Source organism: Vigna angularis, chromosome 4 (assembly GCF_016808095.1).
Source record: "Vigna angularis cultivar LongXiaoDou No.4 chromosome 4, ASM1680809v1, whole genome shotgun sequence".
Lineage (NCBI taxonomy): Eukaryota > Viridiplantae > Streptophyta > Magnoliopsida > Fabales > Fabaceae > Vigna > Vigna angularis.
This window is the reverse complement of record NC_068973.1, coordinates 12,440,435-12,463,379: the sequence shown is the minus strand read 5'-3', so window position 1 is coordinate 12,463,379 and position 22,945 is coordinate 12,440,435. Positions and strand designations below refer to the sequence as shown.

The window sequence follows — 22,945 nt, the reverse complement described above, 5'->3', positions numbered from 1 at the left end:
TCTCCACACATTCATCTTTTTACAGCACCGAACAACCCATCATCAACGCAAAACACACATAGAAACTTTCTCTGAATTATCTTCCTTTTCACAAAACCAACACACCTGACATTACTTTAAACCACACACAATTAATTGGGGTTTCTTGAATTTGAAATGGAGGTATGTGATTAGGGTTTCTTGAATTTGTAATGGAGGTATGTGATTGGGGTTTCATGATTAATGTTTCTTCAATTTGAAACGGAGGTATGTAATTAGGGTTTCTTGAATTTGGAATGGAGGAAATGATTCATGATATATAGTGTGTTTTTTTCGATGAAGGTATGTGGGGATAGGTGATTAATGATGGTTTTGTTTAATGTGGGATGGCTGTGTTGGTGATGGGTGGTTCTGTGTTGTAAGAAGATGAAGGTGGTGATGGGATTGTGTAATGGGTCCCAAAGGAGAGGATGAAGGAGATGAAGGCTTCTAGTGTTATAGTACTTAGGTTTATGGAAGGGAACTCTTCAAAGAAGAAGATGGTGATGAGGTTGTGTCATATTACTAGAATGTTAGGTAAGAGGCATGGGTTCAAGATGAAGGTGAGGATATAGGTGAGAAAATGAATCTTCCCTCCATGTAAGTTAAAATGGCCACCCTCCATATAAGATAAATTGACACGTCACATGAGTTGTGTCACGTTATTTAGTATGTCGTTAATGATTTAAACTAGGTTACCAAAAAGGACTAAACTCTTACTGACTATGAAGAAAGAGAGGACCACATTGAATAAACTCAACGAAAATAAATACTAAATTAGTATTTGAACCTTTTTTTATAGAAAATATTTAAGAACATAATATTAAGTAATCACAAGTTATAATGAGAAGATTTGTCGCAAAATACACAGTCATTTGGTCAAATAAAGGTTTGCTTAAACAAGTTGTATTTAGGTTGAAAACATGTCTCAAAGCATGAACATAATTGTTATTAGAGAAATTGTTTTTCTTAAAGTGGAAAGTGTGTCTTTAATTAAGAATGATGAAGACCCATTTTAGAGTTTAACATGTTTTGGTGATTAAGAAAGCTCAAGGAAATCTCCATTGGACACTAAGATAACCAAGGTTATCTAAAGGTGAATGTTTACTTCCAAGTGCTCTAGGAAAGGAGAGGACTTAATTAAACAAGAAACTAAAAACAAGAACACAAGGCATCATAATATGTAAATTAAAATGAAGACAAAAGTAACCAAAAGAGAAGAAAGATGATACAAGATGGAAGATAGAAGAGGGGAGGGAGGCTTAATAGGATGGCACACCACTTAAGAGCCATTAAAACGTCATTGCCACTTGAAATCTATTCTAAATATAAGACAAAGAAAAGAACACTCGTAAAGAAGAGCCTTTCACAAATGATCAAATATGAAGTGTACAACTTCAAAATATTCAACCCTTACAAAGGTTTAAGATAACCCTTCTTATAGGTACGAAAGTCTCTTTGCAAAAGTACAAAGCTAAAGGACACTAAAGCAAATACATGAAACAAGATTTTAGAAGCTAGGGCATCCCAAAGGTGACATCTTGGTGTGGAGAGTGACCAAGCTTGGCCACTAAGCCTTCTTAGTGTGCAACATTGACCTTCTAGAAGGAAAGGTCAACCTTGCTCTCCAAGCTGTCCAAAATGCGCTCCAAGGTGTATGGTCCCAAGTGCAAGCCTCTCCTCCACTCCAAGCAGTGTTATCCTCCTTCAAGAATAGTCCTAACTTATCCTATAAAACAAACAAGACAAAAGTTCAACATGTCATCTTAAGTCAAGTCAACCAAAGTCAACTTAAGTCAACTTAAAAAAAGTCAACATAAAGAAATGTAAAATAGAGATTAAGAACAAGGATTAGAGGCCTCCCTTCTATTCATGCTTCTAGTTACTCTTCTTGGAATGTTCTCCATTGTTCATGGTGAGTCATGGACTCACCATCCTCCCCTTCTTGGAGAGAATTCAACTACAAATTCTTAAACCCTACATCGAAAGGAGAAAGATTTGTATTGGTTTACTTTGTCACAAAAGCTATATCCAGTGGTCTAATCACCTTGATTAACCAAACAACTATAATTTCAAATTTTATAAGAAACCTTTAAGAAAATAACAATGACAATACACATAATAAGATCTTAAACCTTACAAGATCTTCTACCACCACTTATGAAACCCTATAACAAGCAACATTGTTGACAATCCTAGTCAAGACAAAACAAACTAGAGTAATTAAAGAAAAAGGAATAAGATCATCTAAATACTTCAAACACAAATGAGAAGAAAAGATACAAAAGTGATCACAATGTGAACTTCTTAAAACCAAGGATTTGAACCAAAGTGTAAGACAAGAAGGCTTCAAGAAGTGTTTTGTGATCTGAAGTTACAATCTCTCTAAATAGTCAAATGTGTTTTTAGAAAGAATGGTTTAATTTTTTTGTTATTTGGTTTTGAAATAAGAAAATTATATAAATTTCAATTTTCCTATTTTAATGGATTAAAACTACATTTTAATTTGTTAATTTCATTTACTCATCAAATTAATTTATTAAATCATTGCCTTAACATATTAAAACAAAAACCAATAAAACAAGACTTGAAATTAAGTGATTTTAATTGATTAAAAAATTATTTTGATTAAGTAAATAAGGGCCAACATGACAACTTTAGATTTTAAGTGATTTAAACAAATTAAATCGTCATATTAATCTTGTAAACTGTTATTCATTTCTTTTCTAGCAAATCTAAGAGCATTTTAATAAATTAAAGCACATTTCAATTTACTAAAACATAACTACAAACCACAAGAGGCTCTATAACACATTCAAAGGCTTTTCAACTTAGCACATGATCAAATCGTTAAGGAAAAACTTATAACATGATTAAAACAAAAAATCGCAACTCAAACCAAAAATTAAGTACAAGATCATCATATTTAACACTTACATCATCATCAACTTGAGATACTGTGGTTGGGAGCATCAAATATCAAATCTTCAAATTTGTAATCATCAAATCTTTAAATTCCAAGATTCTATATCTTTAAATGTTAGTCACTAAGAAAGAACACACCGTCCAAAAATAATACGTTAACCAATTATAACACGTACAACTCTAATTTATATTAACATTACTAAGATTTATTTTATTGTAAAAGTTAATATATATATATTTTACTTGTTTTTTTCTCTCTTTAACATTAAATTTCATTGTGCATATTGCACCATTTTTCTTAAAAAAGGAGTAGATTTTAGTTGACAAGAAAATAAGTTAACTAATTCTCTAATAATTTAAACGTACATGTAAAAAAAAAAATATTTTTTATTTTTAAATCGTAAGCTACTAATAACTATTTGTCTCTCTTAACTAAATAGTCCAAAGCTTAAATTTTTACATATGAAATAAAGCAAATTGAGAATATAATGTTCGTATTGTATATACTATAACTTACTTATTGTTTTTAATAATAAAAAATTCTTACAAATATTATGATTCGAAAAAAATAGACAGGTTTGGTAAACTCATATGATATTTAAAAAGAATACACGAAATTATAAACTCAAACTTATGTGCCGATGGTGTACGATATTATTAGGATATATAGACACTTTGGTTACTATTTTCTATGATAAATATTTTGTTTAATACAATCAAGCATACACGTTTAGTAAACGTATGAAAAATTATATTTATATATATATAATTACAATTTAAAACCAAATAATTAGTAAATGTTATATCAGATAAATCTCAGCCAAAAAAAAACAACTAATCATATTTAATTAATATCTTCTTTTTACAAACAAGACTCAAATTTATTCAAAATAAATATAGTTTCATACCAACTAATAACGGTTGTTTAACTGTGGAGAGATCGTAGGTTAAAGGAAATAAAAAAGCCCTCCAATGATGGCTAATTTGTTTTACTCAGGTAATTAACGATCCTAATTAATTAGCATCCTTATGATTAAAAAAAAATTAACATACTCACTAGTTACCACTCAATCAACAGATTGTCCTGTGGTTTCACGTCTTCAATTAATCAAACATTTACCCACTTTAGGGGAATCTTTTGAGTTCCCTATCGCAAGGGCATATATCATTTGTTTTTGACAAATGGAAGGGCACATATGATGCCACACGAAACCCTATCATAAAATATTTATCATTCTTTAATTAAAAGAAAGAAAAAAATATCCTCCATGGTTGCTTGATTAAGACTGTGATCAGAAAGCAACAATATTTCCACTTTTAGCAAGCAAATAATTTTTAAGAAAAGAAAATAAAAGCTTTTGCTTTTAAGTTCTGATCTATGCGGCTGGGATTATCTTTAACTAATGATTGCATCACGAAGTATGCAATGAAGCTATTCGTCCATGGCTTTAGATTTCATTTATGAGATTAAGTATTAATAATGTAGCTTTCAAGAAAAATGAATTAGATAATATGATAAAATGTGGCAATTAATAAGAACTATACACATATGGCAATCAGGTGATGGATGATGTATATATGTAGGTAGGTGGGGGAACTCTGCCATTGCCATCAGCTAATGTAAATATAGAGGTCACCATCATGTTGTCACTTCTCAGATATCAAATACTTCTTCTATCCAATGATATCCAAATTGGTAAAGCTACCTTATTATCTATTACTCTTCAATCAAAACAAAATCATAAGGGTATTTACTTAAAAATAAAGCAGGAAGAGATTTTTAGGAAAAAAAAAATTACAAAAAATAACAAAGTTCAAAATTCAGTTTCTCAATATATACTATCTGACCTTAAAATATTGTATTATTTATATAAATATTTCACACTAAATCCAATATGAGTACCTTTTAGATGGAATAGATAATGTATGTTAGATATGTAACTTAGGTTGTGATTGGTATAATAATGGATTGAAACTAAAACAATTAATATATATTTTATCTTAGACTATAACCTTATCTGTTAAATTCTTTTGAAATGAAAATGGCATGAGAAAATATATTTAGAATAATTTTCAGTAAATTTGAGCTTGTAACAAAAAATGTTAGGGGGGTGTGTTAGCATGCATCTCTTATAAAATAACATAAAATAATTAAAATAAAGAATTCAGCATTCTATGTTATTAGAACCGATAATGTAGTTTTAAAGAATGTAAAAGTTAATATATGTATTTAAGTATTTAGGATAATAGAAAAGTCAATACCTTTCGACAGTCTATGATGAATGTTGTTGGGAAGGAGATAAAATAGTTAAATGGTAAAAGAAATAATATGAATTTGATGTGGCATAGCATTATTATTGAGTGACTGTGGAAGAGTTATTGAGTGAAATGCATAGGAAATATTGGTCCCTCTAATATGTGTAGGGAGTTTCTGGGTTCACTAGAGTGCCTGCAGATTATAGTGCCTTAAAACGGACAACAACACCTATTTCTTGGGTGTCATGTTCTCCTAAGTCTCGACCATCAACATAAAATATGTTTCATAGCAAACAATATTAAATATTTGCTATAAATACGTACAATGTCTTCACCATGCAAAATGATATGTAAAAATATTAATATTATTGATAATACTTCCTAAGACAGGTAATAAGGATTAGAGGTTAATTATATATTATTGTTGTAAAATTTTCTATGGCATATCATTATTATTATTACATTATTTTTAAATGGTTTAATATTCAGAAAAATGCACATACATTAATTGACATATTTTAGAGATTTTTCTAAACAAATTCATACCGAATGCTTACTTTGGTAATATTTTATTATCCAACAATATAAAGCTGATCATTGTTAAAGTTTAAGATGGATAAAGAGCCATTGATGCATAAAAGTTCAACTGACCCTGCCTAGAATGCTACAAGACCGTACAAATTTAGGCTATTTCAACAAAAAAAAAAAATCAAAACAAAAACCGTAAATCAAAACCATGAGATTTTCTGTTACTTAATATATATATTATTCATGAATTAGTAACTAAGTTCTTTTATATATTTTTTCTAAAATTTGGAATGATAGCCCATTATTAAGTGATCCTATGATACAACTTTGCCATATAAACTTGTGAGATAATTTATATCTAATATAAAAATATATAAATCTGATGATGTTAAAGATTACTCATTGATCTTGCTTAAAAATAAATTTGACAAAGTTCTAATCTAGGTATTCGATGTTATAATTGGTGTTTTTTTAATTTTTAGCTTTTCACTATTTAATAGCCCGTTATGAGTTAGCGTTTTTCTGAAAAATGATTTATAGAACAAAAAAATTTAAAAGATAAATAAGATTTGTTAGTTTTTGGTTGTTAAATTAATGTTATTAGAGCAATTCTGAATATATATATATATATATATATATATATATATATATATATATATATATATATGTGGCACATGGTTTGGTATCATTATTATACATTTTATTATTTTGTTTAAATTAATCAAAAGTATTAAACGACCTTTTGAATTTTTAAACAGTAAGCACTTTTCTAAATTGAAACGTTTTCCTACTCTCATGGTATATTTATGGGTGCACAATATAAAATTTTATAGGAATATCTCAATATTTGTTTATTTTTTATCTAGTATGTTAGACCATTATTAGTTGCTAGGACTTTTATTTATAAAATCCTTGATCTATTCAATACCATTAATAGCTTGTTTGCTTAGTCCCCTTGTGTTTAAGGAAAAATTAATAAATATATTTAGTGGACGTGTTAAAAGTTTAAAAATGAAATAAACAAAAATGAAAGTGTTTTTTTTAATCTTTTTATATAATAAATAGAATATTATATTTATCATTATCTTATCAAATACTAATATTTGTTAGTAAAAGATTTAGAAAGTAATGTTCATGGTTATGTTAATTTTCAAATAAAAGAAGTGTTACATAAATTAGACAGACATATAACAAATTCTTAAAATATTATTATTTTCTTAATAGTTATGAAGATTGTGTCGACAAATATCATAAACATTATGTACAATGGTTAACTTTGAGCAAATTGCTACCTTAAAGTAAATGAACAATTGTTGGGGAGAAAGTGGTTAAATTTCTCAAAATTTATTGAGTTATGTTATATATTGATTTATAGTATTTTTTATAACCCTTTTGAAATTATTTTTATTTTGATTTTTCTATAACACATGGTGGATTTGATCTGATTGTTGAGTGTATTGTCTTAAACCAATTTAGTTGAAGTGCATGGTTAATTAGAAAGGGAATGAGAATGTGAGACATGGGCACATAATTCCCCATATTATTATTAGATGGAAGGTCATAGTCATTCTTTTATAGTGTACCTCCATTTATTACCTTTGTCTTTTGCATCCATTCCTTCTCCATCCACTCAATGCTGTTTGCCTTCTCTCCCTCATAAACTTTTCCCACTTAATTATCACCTTCACACTCTCCTCTCTTTATCTCTCACTTTGTGTATCTCTTTGCAGTTAGGGTTTCCTCTTTAAGGGTGCTCTTCCTGTCACAAATCTGCAACTTATATCTTTCATTGGCTAAGCCTCTTTTGTCTTCTCAGGGTAAAAGAGCAGCTTCTAAAGCCCCTCCCACAAGGGAAAAAAAGGTACTTCCCTTTTAGTTCTTCTCATCAACCAAACCTACATCACAAAACAGGTAAAATCATGTTCATGTTCTAGCTTCTTCTCTCTATGCATCTATAGTTCTTTTCTCTGTTTCATCTTCTTTTAAGTAAAGTACCGGGTGCTAACTAGACAAAATGGATCCTTTTGAGAACTCACTGTTTAGGGCTTCTTCTTTTTTCTTTTCTTTTTTCATTTTACATATGCTTTTTTTATGCAGTCATGCCTCGTTGCTGCAGCCAGATCCCTGGTTAATTCAACTCACTTAATTATAAGCTTTTTACTTTATCATGCAGCTCAATTCCAGCAGAAGAAAGATATATATATATACATATAAAGTTTTCTTGTCTGTGTTAGAGTGTGCAAGTTTCTGATGAACAAACCTGGAAGAAGATAGAACATACACAGAAACTTATATGGGGGGAAAATTAGAAAACAGTATGAAGGGAGTTTCAAGATTAAAATTAAGAACTCATTGTATTTTTTTTCCTCCTCAAGAATAGAAAAAAGAAGCCAGAACGGAAAGAAGGAAAATATATTTTAAGAAAAGAAATAAGAAAGTTTGTTAAAGAAAAAGAAAGGATAAAGATGGTCATACTATAATTTAATATAATTTAATTTAAAGAAAGTGACAACTAATCCTTAAATTTAAACCAGTTACAATGTTTTGGGTACGTATATGTTTGTAATGGGGAAGGGTCTTAAGAGATCTCAGGAAGAAAGGATTACGAAGGGTTAAAAGATCCTACTATATATATATACATACATATATATATATATATATACATACATATATATATATATATATATTCTGCTTCTAATAATATTCAATGATTATATGGATACATATAGTTGATACCTTTGATCGAAGAAAGAACTTAAACACGAACTTGACAAGAAAAAAAAAATATAACTGAAGTAATCAGATCTAATTTTGTTTTTCTTTATTTTTTACCATACATTTTCATAATAATTTTGGAAATGAAAATGAGAGAACAATACACTGACTATTTGTCAGTCTTCTACCTCTTTCTATATATATAAAATTATAGTTGGAGTTCTATTCAATGTTAACTCACTAAAGTTATAAGAAATATGAAATTTCACCATAAATTTTCGTAGATGTTGGTGGTCCTATATCTTGTATAAGGGAGAACTTTCTTCTGATCTAAACTTTTGGTCTTTAAAATATGAAAGAGAAGAAAACAAAAGTCTACACAGTGGAGAAGGGAAAGTTGTGTTAATTGATTTCATTTCATGTGAATCCTTTTTCTTTTTAGGGAAATTGAAAAATGGCATCATCGAGCTCCTACAATTCTCCTTGTGCTGCCTGCAAGTTCTTGAGGAGGAAATGCCTTTCAGGGTGCATCTTTGCACCATACTTCCCACCGGAAGAGCCTCAGAAGTTCGCGAACGTGCACAAGATATTCGGTGCCAGCAATGTGACGAAGCTTCTGAACGAGCTTCTTCCTCACCAGAGGGAAGATGCAGTGAATTCCCTTGCCTATGAAGCTGAGGCACGTGTGAGAGACCCAGTTTATGGGTGCGTAGGAGCCATCTCTTTTCTGCAGAGACAAGTTCAAAGGCTCCAAAAGGAGCTTGATTCTGCCAATGCTGATCTCCTTCGCTATGCCTACAATGACATGCCTTCACCCTCTCTTTCTGTGCCACCAGCAATGACAGCAACAACAATTCAACAAATTCCCCAAAGGTCTTTCAATGCAAGGTTTGGAAATGAAGCAAGTGGGTTTTATAGGCCCTCTCCCACCATCACTTACAACTCTTACCCTTATTCTCTTCCATGGACTGATACCTCTCCTGAAGATATCAATGATGGAGGAGGAGAAGGAGGAGGTAATAACTTGTGAAATGTCTTTGAAGAATAATATTGCCTATCTAGGGTTTATGCCTCTTGAGGGCATGTCCCCTGCAATATTTATAATATGTAGTCATGGTCTCTGGCTATGTAGCCTCCTTTGGACTGTTCTGGCTAGGTGACTGATGATGATCCACTGTTTAATTTCTCTTAAATTAATTTGAAGGGGTTTTGTTTTTGTAGGTGATGATTATGAACATGTGTTGTTTATCAAGACCTAAGCTACCAAAAACTTAGGTAGTCTTTCCAAAATCTTTAGTCCTAAAATAAGTGGGTGGTAGATGAGAAAGCATAGTAATGTACAACTACTGCTAGACCTACTCTTATTGTGTATTATTCAGTGCAACTCTATAGGCATGTGCAGTGAGCATGCGGAGTTGACATTCTCTGTCATTGTTTATGATTAAGAATAAATGAACGATAACGTTACTTGATTCTAAAGCCTAACTCTACGGCTTAGACGCTTATAGTCCTACTTACCCTATATATTCCCTGCCTTTAATTTTCCTCTTCTTCATGGACCACTCTTTTACTTTATCCTTCTTATTTTAACCCCTCTTCAATTACTTATTTACGCCATTCTATACTCGGTTCACACAATTAATCATTTAAACATGCTTTCATTTTCTCTACTCATTATAATTACCTCACTTGGCAAACCATCCATTGAGTTAATTTTACTTCACCAACCGTCAAAATTTTAATTTCACTAAAATAAAGGCACAGAACTATATAGTGTCAGTGACAGTGAGGAAGCTGAGTTAATTACTGCAAAATGTCACAATCACAGCCACAGAAACAAGATATTACGGTTGAGTTCAAAGCATATATATACATATACGAACTCTCTCAAGTCTCAATCTCAAGTGTTGTAAAAGGTCTTGATGGTAATCAGAACAACTTGTTAGTGCTACATGTATATATATATGTATATATATCTATACATATCTAGTCTCTATATAGGTTCTTTGGAAGGCACAGTGGGTATTATTGGGGTTGGTGTTTGTTTGATGAACTCAACTAACAGGAAAACGAGCAGTGTTTCTCTGAATCTGTGTCTGTGCTGCAATCTATCCGAACTTGTTTTGAATTGTAGTTTTCATCATGTACCGAGAAAAAGGTAGGATGATGAATCTCTTGGTTCTAAAAAGACTTGGTCTCTATAGTCTCAATTCACGTGAGAGTGAGGCTCAGCAACACCCTCTCGTTTTTCTTGAATAAATAAATCAGAGAAATAGTAAGCCACAGTCACTGTACTCATTGGATCCGATACAGAAAAGTAGTGGTGGATACATATACATATACCAACTAGTTCATGCTTATTAGGGTTTTCACCTTTTATTTATTTCTTATTTTTATTTTGTCTCTCTTCCAACAAGTACCCTATAGCTACCACTTCCAAACTGTTTCTATCAACCACACCAACACTCTCCCCCAGACATCGCAGTGAAACTCAAATAGTCACACCCCTCTCCCTCTCTCCAATACACTGCATCTACATTCACATTCACAGCAACTTCCATGCATATATATATATAAATTTTAATAAAATTTTCTATTATTATTCATTGTTCAAACTAATAGAATCGTACTGGTCTTGGTTTTTCTTCTTGTTTTTTTTTAAATGAAATTGTTTATTTCTAGGCAAAGGCTAGTTCGCAATATGACGGAAATTTCTGAACCGATCCTGGCGAGATCAGAATCCTACGCGTTGGTTGCAGCAATATTAAACCTTTCGAAATCCGATCGAATAATAGGGTTAGGGTTTCTTTATTTTCTCCATGATCATATATATGTATATATTAAATTTTTAAAATGTAAGAAGAAAAACTAAAAACAAAGTTTTTGAACTAACACACACCTTGAGTCGCATTTGCTTTAGCTCCATGTTCCCTGAAGAAAAGTAACAGTGGAACCTTTCATCTTTCAAAAGCAAGCCGTCAGTTTAATTCCATAAATATGAATCTATACTAGTTCAACCGTTAAAAACCATGTATTTAGAGTGTGTATATGGTGAAAGAAGTTGGTAAAATAAAAATAGATCAAAATTAAAGGGAAAAGTAGAGTTATTTAGTTAAACAAAACTAGAGAAGAAATTAAGAAAAAGACTGAGAGATGAATTGTAAAATGTTCAAAATAGCAATCTCAGTTTCACACCTTTTACAGTTCTTGACATGTTACTCCACAAAACACCTATATATATATATATATATATATATGTATATATATATATATATATATATATATATATATATATATATAGATAGATAAAAGTAGGAATAAATCTTACACTACTAAACCAATTTAATAAAATCAGGTTAAACTTTCACACTTGTATCGGGATATAGTACTGTAATTTCAGTTAGAAGTTCACACACCTCAGTTTTAATTGTTTGTATCCTTTGTTATTTTTCTTTTTTTAAGGGGTAGGGTACTCCTATGTTCTCTTTCATTTATATATTATTTGTCCGGGATAAAAAAAAAGTATGATATCGGGTCTATGGAAATTGAAATTTGGAGCTATATGTCATTTATCATCGAATCCCTTTAATTCTCAAATTCAATATTCTCGACAAAAGAAATGTGTTAAAAATATTACATTAATTACAATTTATATCTTATTATTCTACCTTCCTAAACTGATATAATGGTTTAGTAAAAAGTTAAGAAAAAAATAATTCCAATGTCTTAATAAAGCAAAGTCATTCTTAACATGAATTATAGTGGGAGATTTTTTATTTATGAGCAATAGAATATTTTACAAGCACTAAAATGGATTTAGAAGATAAATAGAGGAGTAGATATGGTTAATTTGGTTGGATTGATGTTTGAGAAATGATTAATGAGAAAAATGTGAGGTGGTGGTGTTGTGTTTCTGGGTTGAGTTTTGTCAGTCACTTTTCTAGGTGTGGCAGCAAACAGCAGATAGCACGGACACTGTTACACTCAAAAGAATCCACATAAATGAGAACATCCATCCGAGTTCCCTGAGCTGAATGAGGAGGGAGGGCCTCATATACATACATAAACCCTCTTCCTCTTCTTAATTACTCCTCCAATTCATGAGTGTCCTCGAGATCACCAAAATCCTCGACTTTTTCTTTCTTGGAACTTTTGCTGAAGCAAATCTAATCCCACAGAATATCTTCCTTATATTCGTCAAGTCCCTTTTAATTGGTATAGAAATATTATTAATAAAAGGGCATGGGAAGAAGAAAAAGTAAAGAAAAATGGAGATGGTTGAAGGAGAAAGAAAGAATAGTGTAGGGTGTGAGAGAAAAGTGAGTATGGGTTTCTGAAGTTGTTGTTCCTCTGAATGAATGCTATAGTTATAATTTCAGAATCCATCAATCTTGGTCTGTCTGAACCATGCCAAGACGTGGAAAAGAAGCAAAGAGCAGGTGAAAAATGGCAGGGTGAGGTTATTAGAAAGGACAAACATGTGGTGGAGGGTATTGGGGGGTCCTATCCCTATTTAAGCCCCCACATCAAATTCTTTATGTCCTCCTCTTCCTATCAATAAGGCTCCACACCTTCTTTCATTTCTTCAACTTCTCTCTCTCTCTCTCTCTCTCTCTCTCTCTTACACTCACTCACCCAAACACGTACTCATGTACTTACGTTATTCTTCTCAATGTGGTCAAGAGAGACAAACAACTCCATTGTCATGCTAATACTCTTCACAGACACCTATACGTGCACACCTCATGTCTCTACTTTAATTCAGTGTACCATAAATATTCCAACTTTCAAAATCCCTCCTAATCAATTTCATCAATCATTTTTAACTCTAACTCTTCACAAACACACCTTTTTTCTCTTTCCATTTCCCTTCTACCAACATCTTTATTACCCACTTCACACTCATTTCCCATCCATTTCATATATATACTGTCGGAGTTTATAAAGAAAAATATACTTTTAGTCTTCAGCCCTGTAAGATTTTTTTCTTCTAATAGAAGATTCAAAGTCAGTCTTATTAATGATCAAGGAGATCTCTTTATTCTATATCATTTATTTATCAATAAAATGAAAGTGATACATTAAAAGAAACTCGTTTACACTATAATTTATCAACACTGCATTTTTTTATCATATCCAATAATTCTGTCATTTAAGAGTGAAGTATAAGATAATTTTTTTCTATTTTTCAAACATTTTTCAGAATAAAATCGTGGTATATTATCAAATTTTAAAATGAATAATAATTTAAATGAAAAATAATTATTTCTAACAATATCACTAGATGAATTTAAAATCAGAACAATTACAAATATAACTACTAATTATTAATTATGATCCATCAATATATATATACCAATAATAGTTTAAAATGACCAAGGAATTATGACATATCGTATATATCCTCCAAACTTATATAGAATATTTATATTTACTTTGAAGACGAATAAAAATTTAAACTTTACTACTTTATATATTCATAAATTCTTAGACTTTTTCTGAAATGAATATATCCACCTTAAAAGTAAAAAGTTATTTATTTGACTTGGAAAGCCACTTTGACTTTGACTGGCCACCGCAATTCGCTAATCTACAACTCTAATCAATTGGTAAATGTTTCTTAAAGTGTAGTTATTTGACGAGGAATTAATGTGTGTACAAAGTTAACAGCTACAAAAGCAAAACTACGTAACCAAGATGAAAGATGGGTTTATAATTCAAAGTTTTAACTGCGGTTTAACCCATTAAACAAATTTTAATAAAATATATATTTTTAAAATTTTTAATATATCTAATATATATATAAAAAGTAGTATTAATAAAAGAAAAAGACGATATACATATAAATTTATAAAATTAAAATTTACAATTTACTCCAAAGTATCCTTTCTTTTATCATGAAATGCAACTATACTAAAAACTATATTAAATTAGGATAAATGGGTTGTCCCAACTCATAGACAAAGAAATATGTACACACAGAAAAAAGAAAAAAAAAAGTCAATTTTGAAAACTAACACGTCTAATATATCACTATTTAAGTTGAACAATAAAAATTCATTAGCAGTTATAAATCTCTTAAAAGTTCTAGTTACGATAAAAAAAAATACATTTTTAGAATCAATGGATTAAACTGTTAACCCGTCAATTTTATAGTTCATTATTGGTTTAATCAGTCCAAATTAAATTTGATTTTTAAAAAGACTCGGACAGACACTATATCGGTTCTCAATTTAACATTGAACTGGAAACAATATAATATCTCTTATTAACTAAAAATGTTTACAACAATTAAGTTTTCTTAAGTATGCTTTAAGATATTTCATTATAATAGGAGATGTTTGGATAAACTTTTCATGAGCATTCACAGAGGAAATTTTGTTTTTTAAAAGGAAATAAGTTTCAATAAATTAAAATTAGTTTGTACACAACCTAAAAATACAAATTTAGTGAAATTATGTAAAAAAAAATATAAATTAGCTTATGTATAAACTATTTTAACTATGAAAATAATAATAATTTTTTTCTTTTCTGTTTAGTTATGGAGATGTTTTGCAAAGGTTTTTGTGATCCTTGACAACTATTTTTCAACTATGGATATGAGGTTTTGCGGGAAAACAAAAAAGATAGGACATATAGTAGTACAATGTTTGGTAGACCAACAGAAAGAAAAACATTAGAACTTGCAATAAAGTATTTACCAAATTATTATTCTAATCTCTTTATTCACCAAAAAAAAAATGTTTGAACCATATTAGATTTCCTAATTGATCAGAGCAATTAGAAGTCCTCCGGAAACTAACATCGAATTTATGTATTTATGTATTTAGTTAAATGTTAATATATTGTCAGTGTAAAAACTAGCATTGTTAAAACAATTATAAATCACCTTAGTTATAAGTAAGTATTATAATATTATTGTTATATATGACAGAATATGATCAGATTGTTGTGTGAAATAATTTTATATTATTATTGCATTTCATTTAAAGCTATTTATTACTTTAAAGCCATTTTGTTTCGGATCGTCCTTATTCATTTATATATTTATGTGTACATAGAACTTTTTGACTTATATAAATTTTTTTATTATAATTATTTTTGTTTCATTTTGTTTCTAATGTTATTCTTCCAGTTCTTATAAGTTATAACACTGTATTTTTGCTACAAGTATTTTTATATTGAAAGACTTTCATTATTTAGGAAACATGTAGTTCGTTTTCCAATCTATACGGACATTATTACTACGCAATCCTTAAGATGAATGAAAAGGATTATAAAAATGAAAGAAAGAAAAAAAAAGGACCGAAAGGAAAATAATCCTATGTTTTAAGGATTGAAAAGTTATTTAACTATATTTTTTTCACTTCGATTGTCACACAAAATAACAAAAACATTATATTTTTTATTATATAATAACTTTATGGTGTTTATAAATTTTATCCATTTAAATTACTTTAATACGCTAATAGAAATGTATTCCAATTTTTTAGAAAGGGAAAAGATAAAAAAAATATTACAAGAATATTTATCATTTTACAAATTTTATTATAAGAATATTCATTCAAATTAGAGGAAAAAAATATTATTTTAAATACTGCAATATGCTTTGTCTCTTTCACCTCTTCATGAGCTGTCTAGAGACTCACTTTATGGTGGATCATCTTTTCGAAACGAATGAAAAGAATATTTTATTAATTTTTTTATTAAATTCATATTTATTTTATTGATGAAATTATTAGGATAAATATTAATATAAGACACGTCGGTATATTTTGTGAGTAATATAAGATCGGTAATGACCTAGTCTTTGCTTAGCACTGATTTCTCAAGAAAACGTATTGAGTATAATTAATTGAATTAAAAATTGTTTTTGTAAAGTTAACGATAATCAAAATATAAGTAATTTTCGTAAGAATTACACTAATATGTTGAAATAAATATATAATAGTATTCTGAAAATCATGTGTTTAGAGTTAAAAAAAATGTATCAAAATAATTTTACCATACAAATTATATATATATATATATATATATATATATATATATATATATATATATATATATATATATATATATATATATATATATATATAAAGATTACAGATGTATGTTTCTTCTAGCCAAATATCATATTCAAAATAGTTTGACTACAATTCTTTTCAAATAAAAAAATTAGTCCAAAGATATCCTAAATATTCATTCATTAAGTTAAAATGTTATAATTATAAATATTTAATTTAATAAATGTAATATATAGTTAGCAAAATAATTTAGTAAAAAAATTATTTTTGTGGCAACGTACATTCCCTGCATACACAAGGTTAAATCCTATTTGAGTAGGATAAGAATCACAAATAAAAAAATTTCAAGATATTTAACATAATTATTCTTATTCGAAATCAAAATAATCATAAAGAAGTCTTTCACTTTATAATTTTAGTTGTTACACGAGATATATTTTTTATGATTAAGTAGAGTAATATTAAAACATTTTGTTTTAATATTTTGATGAAGTCACTAGTAAAAATTTCCGATTTAAACGCGCCATATATGCCTCGGTTATGAGAAAACCGAAGCATATAACAGTTTATACCTCGGTTGCAACAGAGCCCGAAGCGGAATCCGCATACTGCCTCGGTTAAGACAAGGCCGAAGCATATACCTCTGCACAGCCCTGACATTTCTGTCCGATAAGACATTTGACTTTTGATAAGCCTCTATTGCCTCGGTTCTGCCACGCAACCGAAGCCTAAAACTCTACTCCTTGCACCTGCTACACGGCACCCTGACATTTCTGTCAGGCTCTACTGCTTTGGTTCAGAAGAGACCGAGGTCGTTGGGCATAGCTACGACATCGGTTTTTGAGGCACCCGGTGCCTAAACCAGCATCTATTACTTCAGTTCAGAAGGGACCGAGGTCGTTGGGCGTAGCTACGGCATCGGTTTGGTAAGTGACCGAAGCCTAAACCCCTTCTGGTAACTGAAAAGTCAGAACGCCTACCTACTGCCTCGGTTTCGTAGGCAACCGGTGCCTAAACCAGCACCTATTGCATCGTGTGTTTAAGTAACCGAGGTAGTAGCTCTTATTCATCAACCAAATCAGACAGCTTCTTCTTCCTCGTATTCATTTTGTTTTCTGTCGCCGCGCCACCGCTTCACCGCTTCCAGTTCTCTCGCCTGCGTCCTGCTTTCGCCGTCTCGCCATTGGTGCCTCGCCGGTTTCTGCCACTGCTGCTGCCATTGGTGCCTCGTCGGTCTCCGTCACTGTTGCTGTCATTGGTGCGTCGCCGGTCTCCGCCACTGCTGTTGCCAGTGGTCTCACATTTGTGGTGGTGACTCTCACATTTGAAGTCTTGGATTAGTTTTGTTAGCAGGTGTTCGTTGCTGTTTCGTTCTTTATGATTAATTTTATTTTGATTGCTGTATTAAACTGCTGATAATTTTGTTGAGTTATTCTGTCCTTGATTTGGTACGCAATGTGTCTCTTCTAGCAGAGCCTGTGGATGGAGAAGGCGAAGAATCTCTGGTTTGTTAATTTGCTGTATTATTGGTTGTTGCTGATTTTGAATGCTATTCATTATTTCTGATTTTCTTAATTCAATACTTGGTTTATAACTACATTGTGTGTTTATTCTCCTTTGTTTTGTTTTTATTTTATTTTCATCTGTGGGATATATTCTTGTAATTCAAATAGTGTTGTTGGCTATTTTCCTTGCAAACCAAAAAAAGAGATATTCTTGAATGCCATGGAAAGTAGTTTTGCATCACTTGTTGTATGCTTGTTCTTGTGACCAGCTGTTGCTTAGCTCCTGTAGAATGATATTATTTATTATTTACTTAATCGTATTACTACATTGTTTTCTCATTGCTATTAATTTTTTGTGAACCCTGAACTTGATATTTGGAGCATACTTGTTCTCTTCTGTGTTGCTACCTGCTGGTCAATAATCATATATTTAGGCTATTTTTGCAAATATGTTTTAGAGAAAAGAATACCTGGTGCATGTATTGCCATTGAAACATAAATACTAAAGGATAAAATGACTTGTTCTATTCTGTGTTGCCAACTTGCTTTCAATAATCATACATTTAGGCTATATTTGCAAGTCTGTTTTAGATACAGGAATACCTAGTCTTTTGGTTGTTCAGTATTTTTGTTTTAAATTGTAAGTAGTTAAAAACTGACTGTAACTAACAGATCTGGTAAGTTCATATATCAATTAGCAATTCTGATAAATGATCATTTGCTCTTGGCGTGTTAGTTGAATTAAATAATGTGAACTTTTAATATTTAGTATTGGAATTTTATCTTCAAAAATTTCCGTTTGCAGGGTCAGCAGTTCAATTTTGGTTAAATGGTACAAGAATTATGCTTATACTAAACATACTGTTAGTGGAACTTGGAACTATTGTAAGGAAGTGTGAAATTTTTTTTGCAGTGTATTGGAGCCACAACGTTGGATGAATATAGGAAGCACATTGAAAAGGACTTGTAGCTGCTGCCCAGCTGTCACACCAGTATATTAGGTTTGTCATATTTAAACCCTCTTTTTTCTTTTTTGATTCATTTTATCTTTTTGGTTGCACTGGAACAAACATGTTTTTTTATTAGATCACTGGAAAATTTTCATATTTATATTAATCTTTCTAATCTATATTAGTTTATCTCTTTAAACTAATTATTATTATTATTATTATTCAATTTATCGATTTAATGAACTGAGATTTAAAAATCATGAAATTTTTTTTAGTAGAAGATTTGACGAAAGTCATTTAATTATTGATAGTTAATTTGATTTAATTTTATCATAATTAAGATAGCTATCGGCATGAATTTGTAGTTGCCTGGATAAATTATTCTGTAATAAATTATGGCCAATGCAAGATGGGTAATAAAATAAAAGCAAGGTTAGACGTGTTCTGTAATTGTTGCATTTTTTTCTTTAAAATTTATTTTGTAATAATATTAAGTTGATTATTCTGACTCAAATTCTTCTAATGTTAAGTTATTATGATAATTTTAGAGTTGAATATTAAGTAGGTGTACCTCCGCCACTACTGCTGCCAGTGCTCGCGCATTCAGGCCTCGTTGTTGGCTGCGCCTCCGCCCTTCACCTACGCGTCACCGTTGGCCTGCCGGTGTTTCCTCCGCCACTGCTGCTGTCATTGGTACGTCGCCGGTCTCCGCCACTGCTTCTGCCAGTGCTCTCGCCTGCCGGTGCTTCCTCCGCCACTGCTGCCTCCGCCGGTACTGCCTCCAACGCTGTTTCATTCTTCCTGTCTACATTGAGGTTAGTTGATTGTATTTTTGCTGATAATAATTGTTGTTTTTTGCTGATAATAATTGTTGTTTCTGGAAGAGAATCAAATCGTATGTATTGGTTGAGTTGATTTTTTAAATTTTGTTGGATCAAGCATATATTGTCCTTATTTAACATCACATTTGTCATAATTGATGGCACCAGATTAAGAACTAGCAGAGGCATCACTAATAAGATTCACAAACTAACGACAATTTATCTGCTATAATCTGATTAATTTGTTGCAATGGCATTGTCATCTTCTATAGTAATGACATCAGGAAAACCCAAAGGAAATAATATGCCAAAAAGCAAGAGTAGAGTATTAACTCGCCTAAACAAATAGATACCTTAAAGTAAGCATATGTAAACATAAAAGGTGTTAGGATGAATTATTACACTGTCAGAAACATTCCTCTGTTTAGGGACAATTATTGGATTAAAGGATGGGAAAATGCCTGTAAGGATGAGACACAATCAACCACAATTCTAAATCAAAGTGCACATAAACATATGACTTTAATTTATGAAATTGCGGTAAGAATTTGTCTGAAAGAATGGATCAGGGGTCGAAAGAAATAATTTGAATACTTCATACTAAAATAATTGCGTAATTTATTTATGACTTTAATTTTTACAATGTTAGTGTAAATACAATCCATTCAAAATCAATTTAGAAATATATTTCTTAAAAAAGTTTGTAAAAATTCAATATTTTTAATTATATATAAAATTAAATGGCAGATAGCATCGAATACTTTATAGTCACGGTACATTCTAATTAATTTTTCATTAAGTTCATATGCATATGTTTATACTAACATATAAATTGGACATCAATTTTTATAAAATCAAATGTTTATTTTATACTGTTTTTTAAGGATTGGTAGTTTAATTTATTTAAGGATAATTTTTTTTTCAATTTAATATATATATATTATGGTATTATAAAAGGCATTTTACTCAACTTACTTATTTATATGAAATCATTAAATTTACTTATTTTATTAAAAATTAGTATAAATAGTAGATGAAAATTAAAGTGTTATAACACATCTAATTAGACTAATAAATAATTTTATATTCATACTATCAAAACGTTATTGATAAATAAGTGTTTAAAAAGATGAAATTGTTAACTTACAAACTTAATAATAATAAATCATTATTAATAAAAAATGGTAAGAATATAATAAAAGATTATTATAAGTAGGTTACAAATCAATTCGCTTCTAATTTAGTTTGAACTTGTTTAATAGACAAGTTGTCTAACCTATACCTATATATTAGAAAATCAATTAACAAGATTGATAGATTTTGAGACAAATAATTAACAAGTATCTAAACCCTAAAGTTAATTGAAATGACATTATTTACTCTTGGTTGAATATATTGTTTGGTTGAATATATTACATATTGCGTATGTAATTATTTGTTTGCTTGAATATATATTGTTGTTGTGAATTAGCCTTAGTTTCCCGTTTGAGATTCAATACAAAAATTATTTACTATCTCCAGATTTTTTGAACAAACATACTTTTTACAAATAAAAATAGAGGAGATGGTAATAATAATTTACAGTATTGAATCTTGAATTGTCCGGTTGGACAGTTTAAGAAGAGTAATAACTTTTTCATAGTTTATTATAACATATCAATTTTAATATACATTTCTTAAATTTCACGAAAATTTGTCGGTGTGTTTTGTATTGATCTTCGGGTGCATATTTGATTGTGATTTATAATCACTTTCATTTCGTGTAACCTGAAGACCAATGCGAAATGCTGGCAAAATTTCGTGAAATATGAGATATGTTGTTTAAAATTGATATGTTTAATAAACTAAAAAAAGTGAATCTTCTTGAATGGGATAGGGTCACACCTTGAATACAAACACGATCAAAGTGATCATTCAAGATGATTGAAATTGTGTAAACAATTTCAGTAAAGATGCGTACGGATAGAGGGTGGATTAATTTACCACGCATCAGCACTGAGTACGAGAGAGGGGTAGAAGAATTTATAGAGTTTGCGCGACGTAATGCGAGTACAAGTGATGATAATGAAGTGAAGTTCAGATGTCCATGTGTGAACTGTTTGAATGGGAGAAAGTTGAACGCAAGTGATATTAGGGAACATCTTATCTGTGATGGTTTCATACGAAGTTATACAACATGGATATGGCATGGCGAATTAACAGACTTTCCAACTGTCTCTCAAACTGAAAATGTTTATGATTCCACAATGGATATGGAAGATCAAGCAGAAGAAGAAAACTTAGAGGACATGATCCGCGATGTTGGTGCAGAAGCTTTTGCCCAAGCACATGTGTATGAAACGATGTCCACTGATGCGGAGACTCCTTTGTATGCGGGTTCAACTAAGTTCACACGGTTGTCAGCGGTGTTAAGGCTCATGAATTTAAAGGCGAGCAATGGATGGAGTGATAAGAGTTTTACAGAATTGTTGTCGTTGTTGAATGAAATGCTGCCAGATGGAAATACGTTACCCAATCGTAATTATGATGCAAAAAAAATTCTTTGTCCGATGGGTATGGAATATAAACGGATACATGCATGTCCGAATGATTGCATATTATATAGGAATGAGAATGAAGTTTTGATAAAGTGTCCAAAGTGTGGGTTATCACGATACAAGTCAAAAAACAACGGTGAAGATGGTGGTCACACAGAAAAGAATGGTTCTGCTTTGAAAGTAGTTTGGTACCTTCCACTAGTTGCCAGACTTAAGCGTTTGTTCGCGAATCCCAAAGACGCTAAAAACCTAAGATGGCATGCAGATGAGAGAACAACTGATGGGCTGCTTCGTCATCCAGCTGATTCAAAGCAATGGAAAATTATTGATCAAGAATTCCCCCAATTTGGTGAAGAATGTAGAAATCTTAGGTTTGGCTTAGCTACTGATGGAATGAATCCATTTGGTAATTTAAGTACCAATCACAGTTGTTGGCCCGTTATACTGATAATTTACAACTTATCTCCTGGATTGTGCATGAAAAGAAAGTACATGATGTTGTCAATGTTGATATCTGGTCCAAAGCAGCCTGGAAATGACATCGATGTTTATCTAAGGCCACTAGTTGAAGACTTGAAGTTGTTGTGGGTTGATGGGGTTGAAATATTTGATGCCTTTGCTTCAGAAACTTTCATGATGCATGCCATGTTATTTTGCACCATTAAT

The 22,945-nt window shown here is 30.6% G+C and overlaps 1 protein-coding gene across 2 annotated transcripts; it reads left to right on the top strand.

Moving 5' to 3' along the window:
- Positions 1 to 7,342: 7,342 nt before the first annotated feature.
- LOC108331268 (LOB domain-containing protein 25) lies at positions 7,343 to 9,892 on the top strand. Of its 2 annotated transcripts, none has more exons than XM_052876653.1 (3): positions 7,343 to 7,588; positions 8,885 to 9,458; positions 9,664 to 9,892. In XM_052876653.1, the coding sequence occupies exons 2-3, from the start codon at positions 8,897 to 8,899 to the stop codon at positions 9,699 to 9,701; spliced, it is 600 nt and encodes a 199-aa protein (XP_052732613.1). In that variant the 5' UTR covers positions 7,343 to 7,588; positions 8,885 to 8,896; the 3' UTR covers positions 9,702 to 9,892. The 2 variants fall into 2 exon arrangements, with proteins under 2 accessions (XP_052732613.1, XP_017421406.2); XM_017565917.2 differs by having other exon boundaries at positions 7,343 to 7,638.
- The last annotated feature ends 13,053 nt before the right edge of the window (positions 9,893 to 22,945 follow it).

Bases quoted from the DNA above. Each gene is read 5' to 3' on its own strand.
- LOC108331268 (XM_052876653.1), top strand. From the start codon at position 8,897: ATGGCATCATCGAGCTCCTACAATTCTCCTTGTGCTGCCTGCAAGTTC. The intron at 9,459-9,663 runs GTAATAACTTGT...TTGTTTTTGTAG, and splicing joins TGGAGGAGGAGAAGGAGGAG to GTGATGATTATGAACATGTG.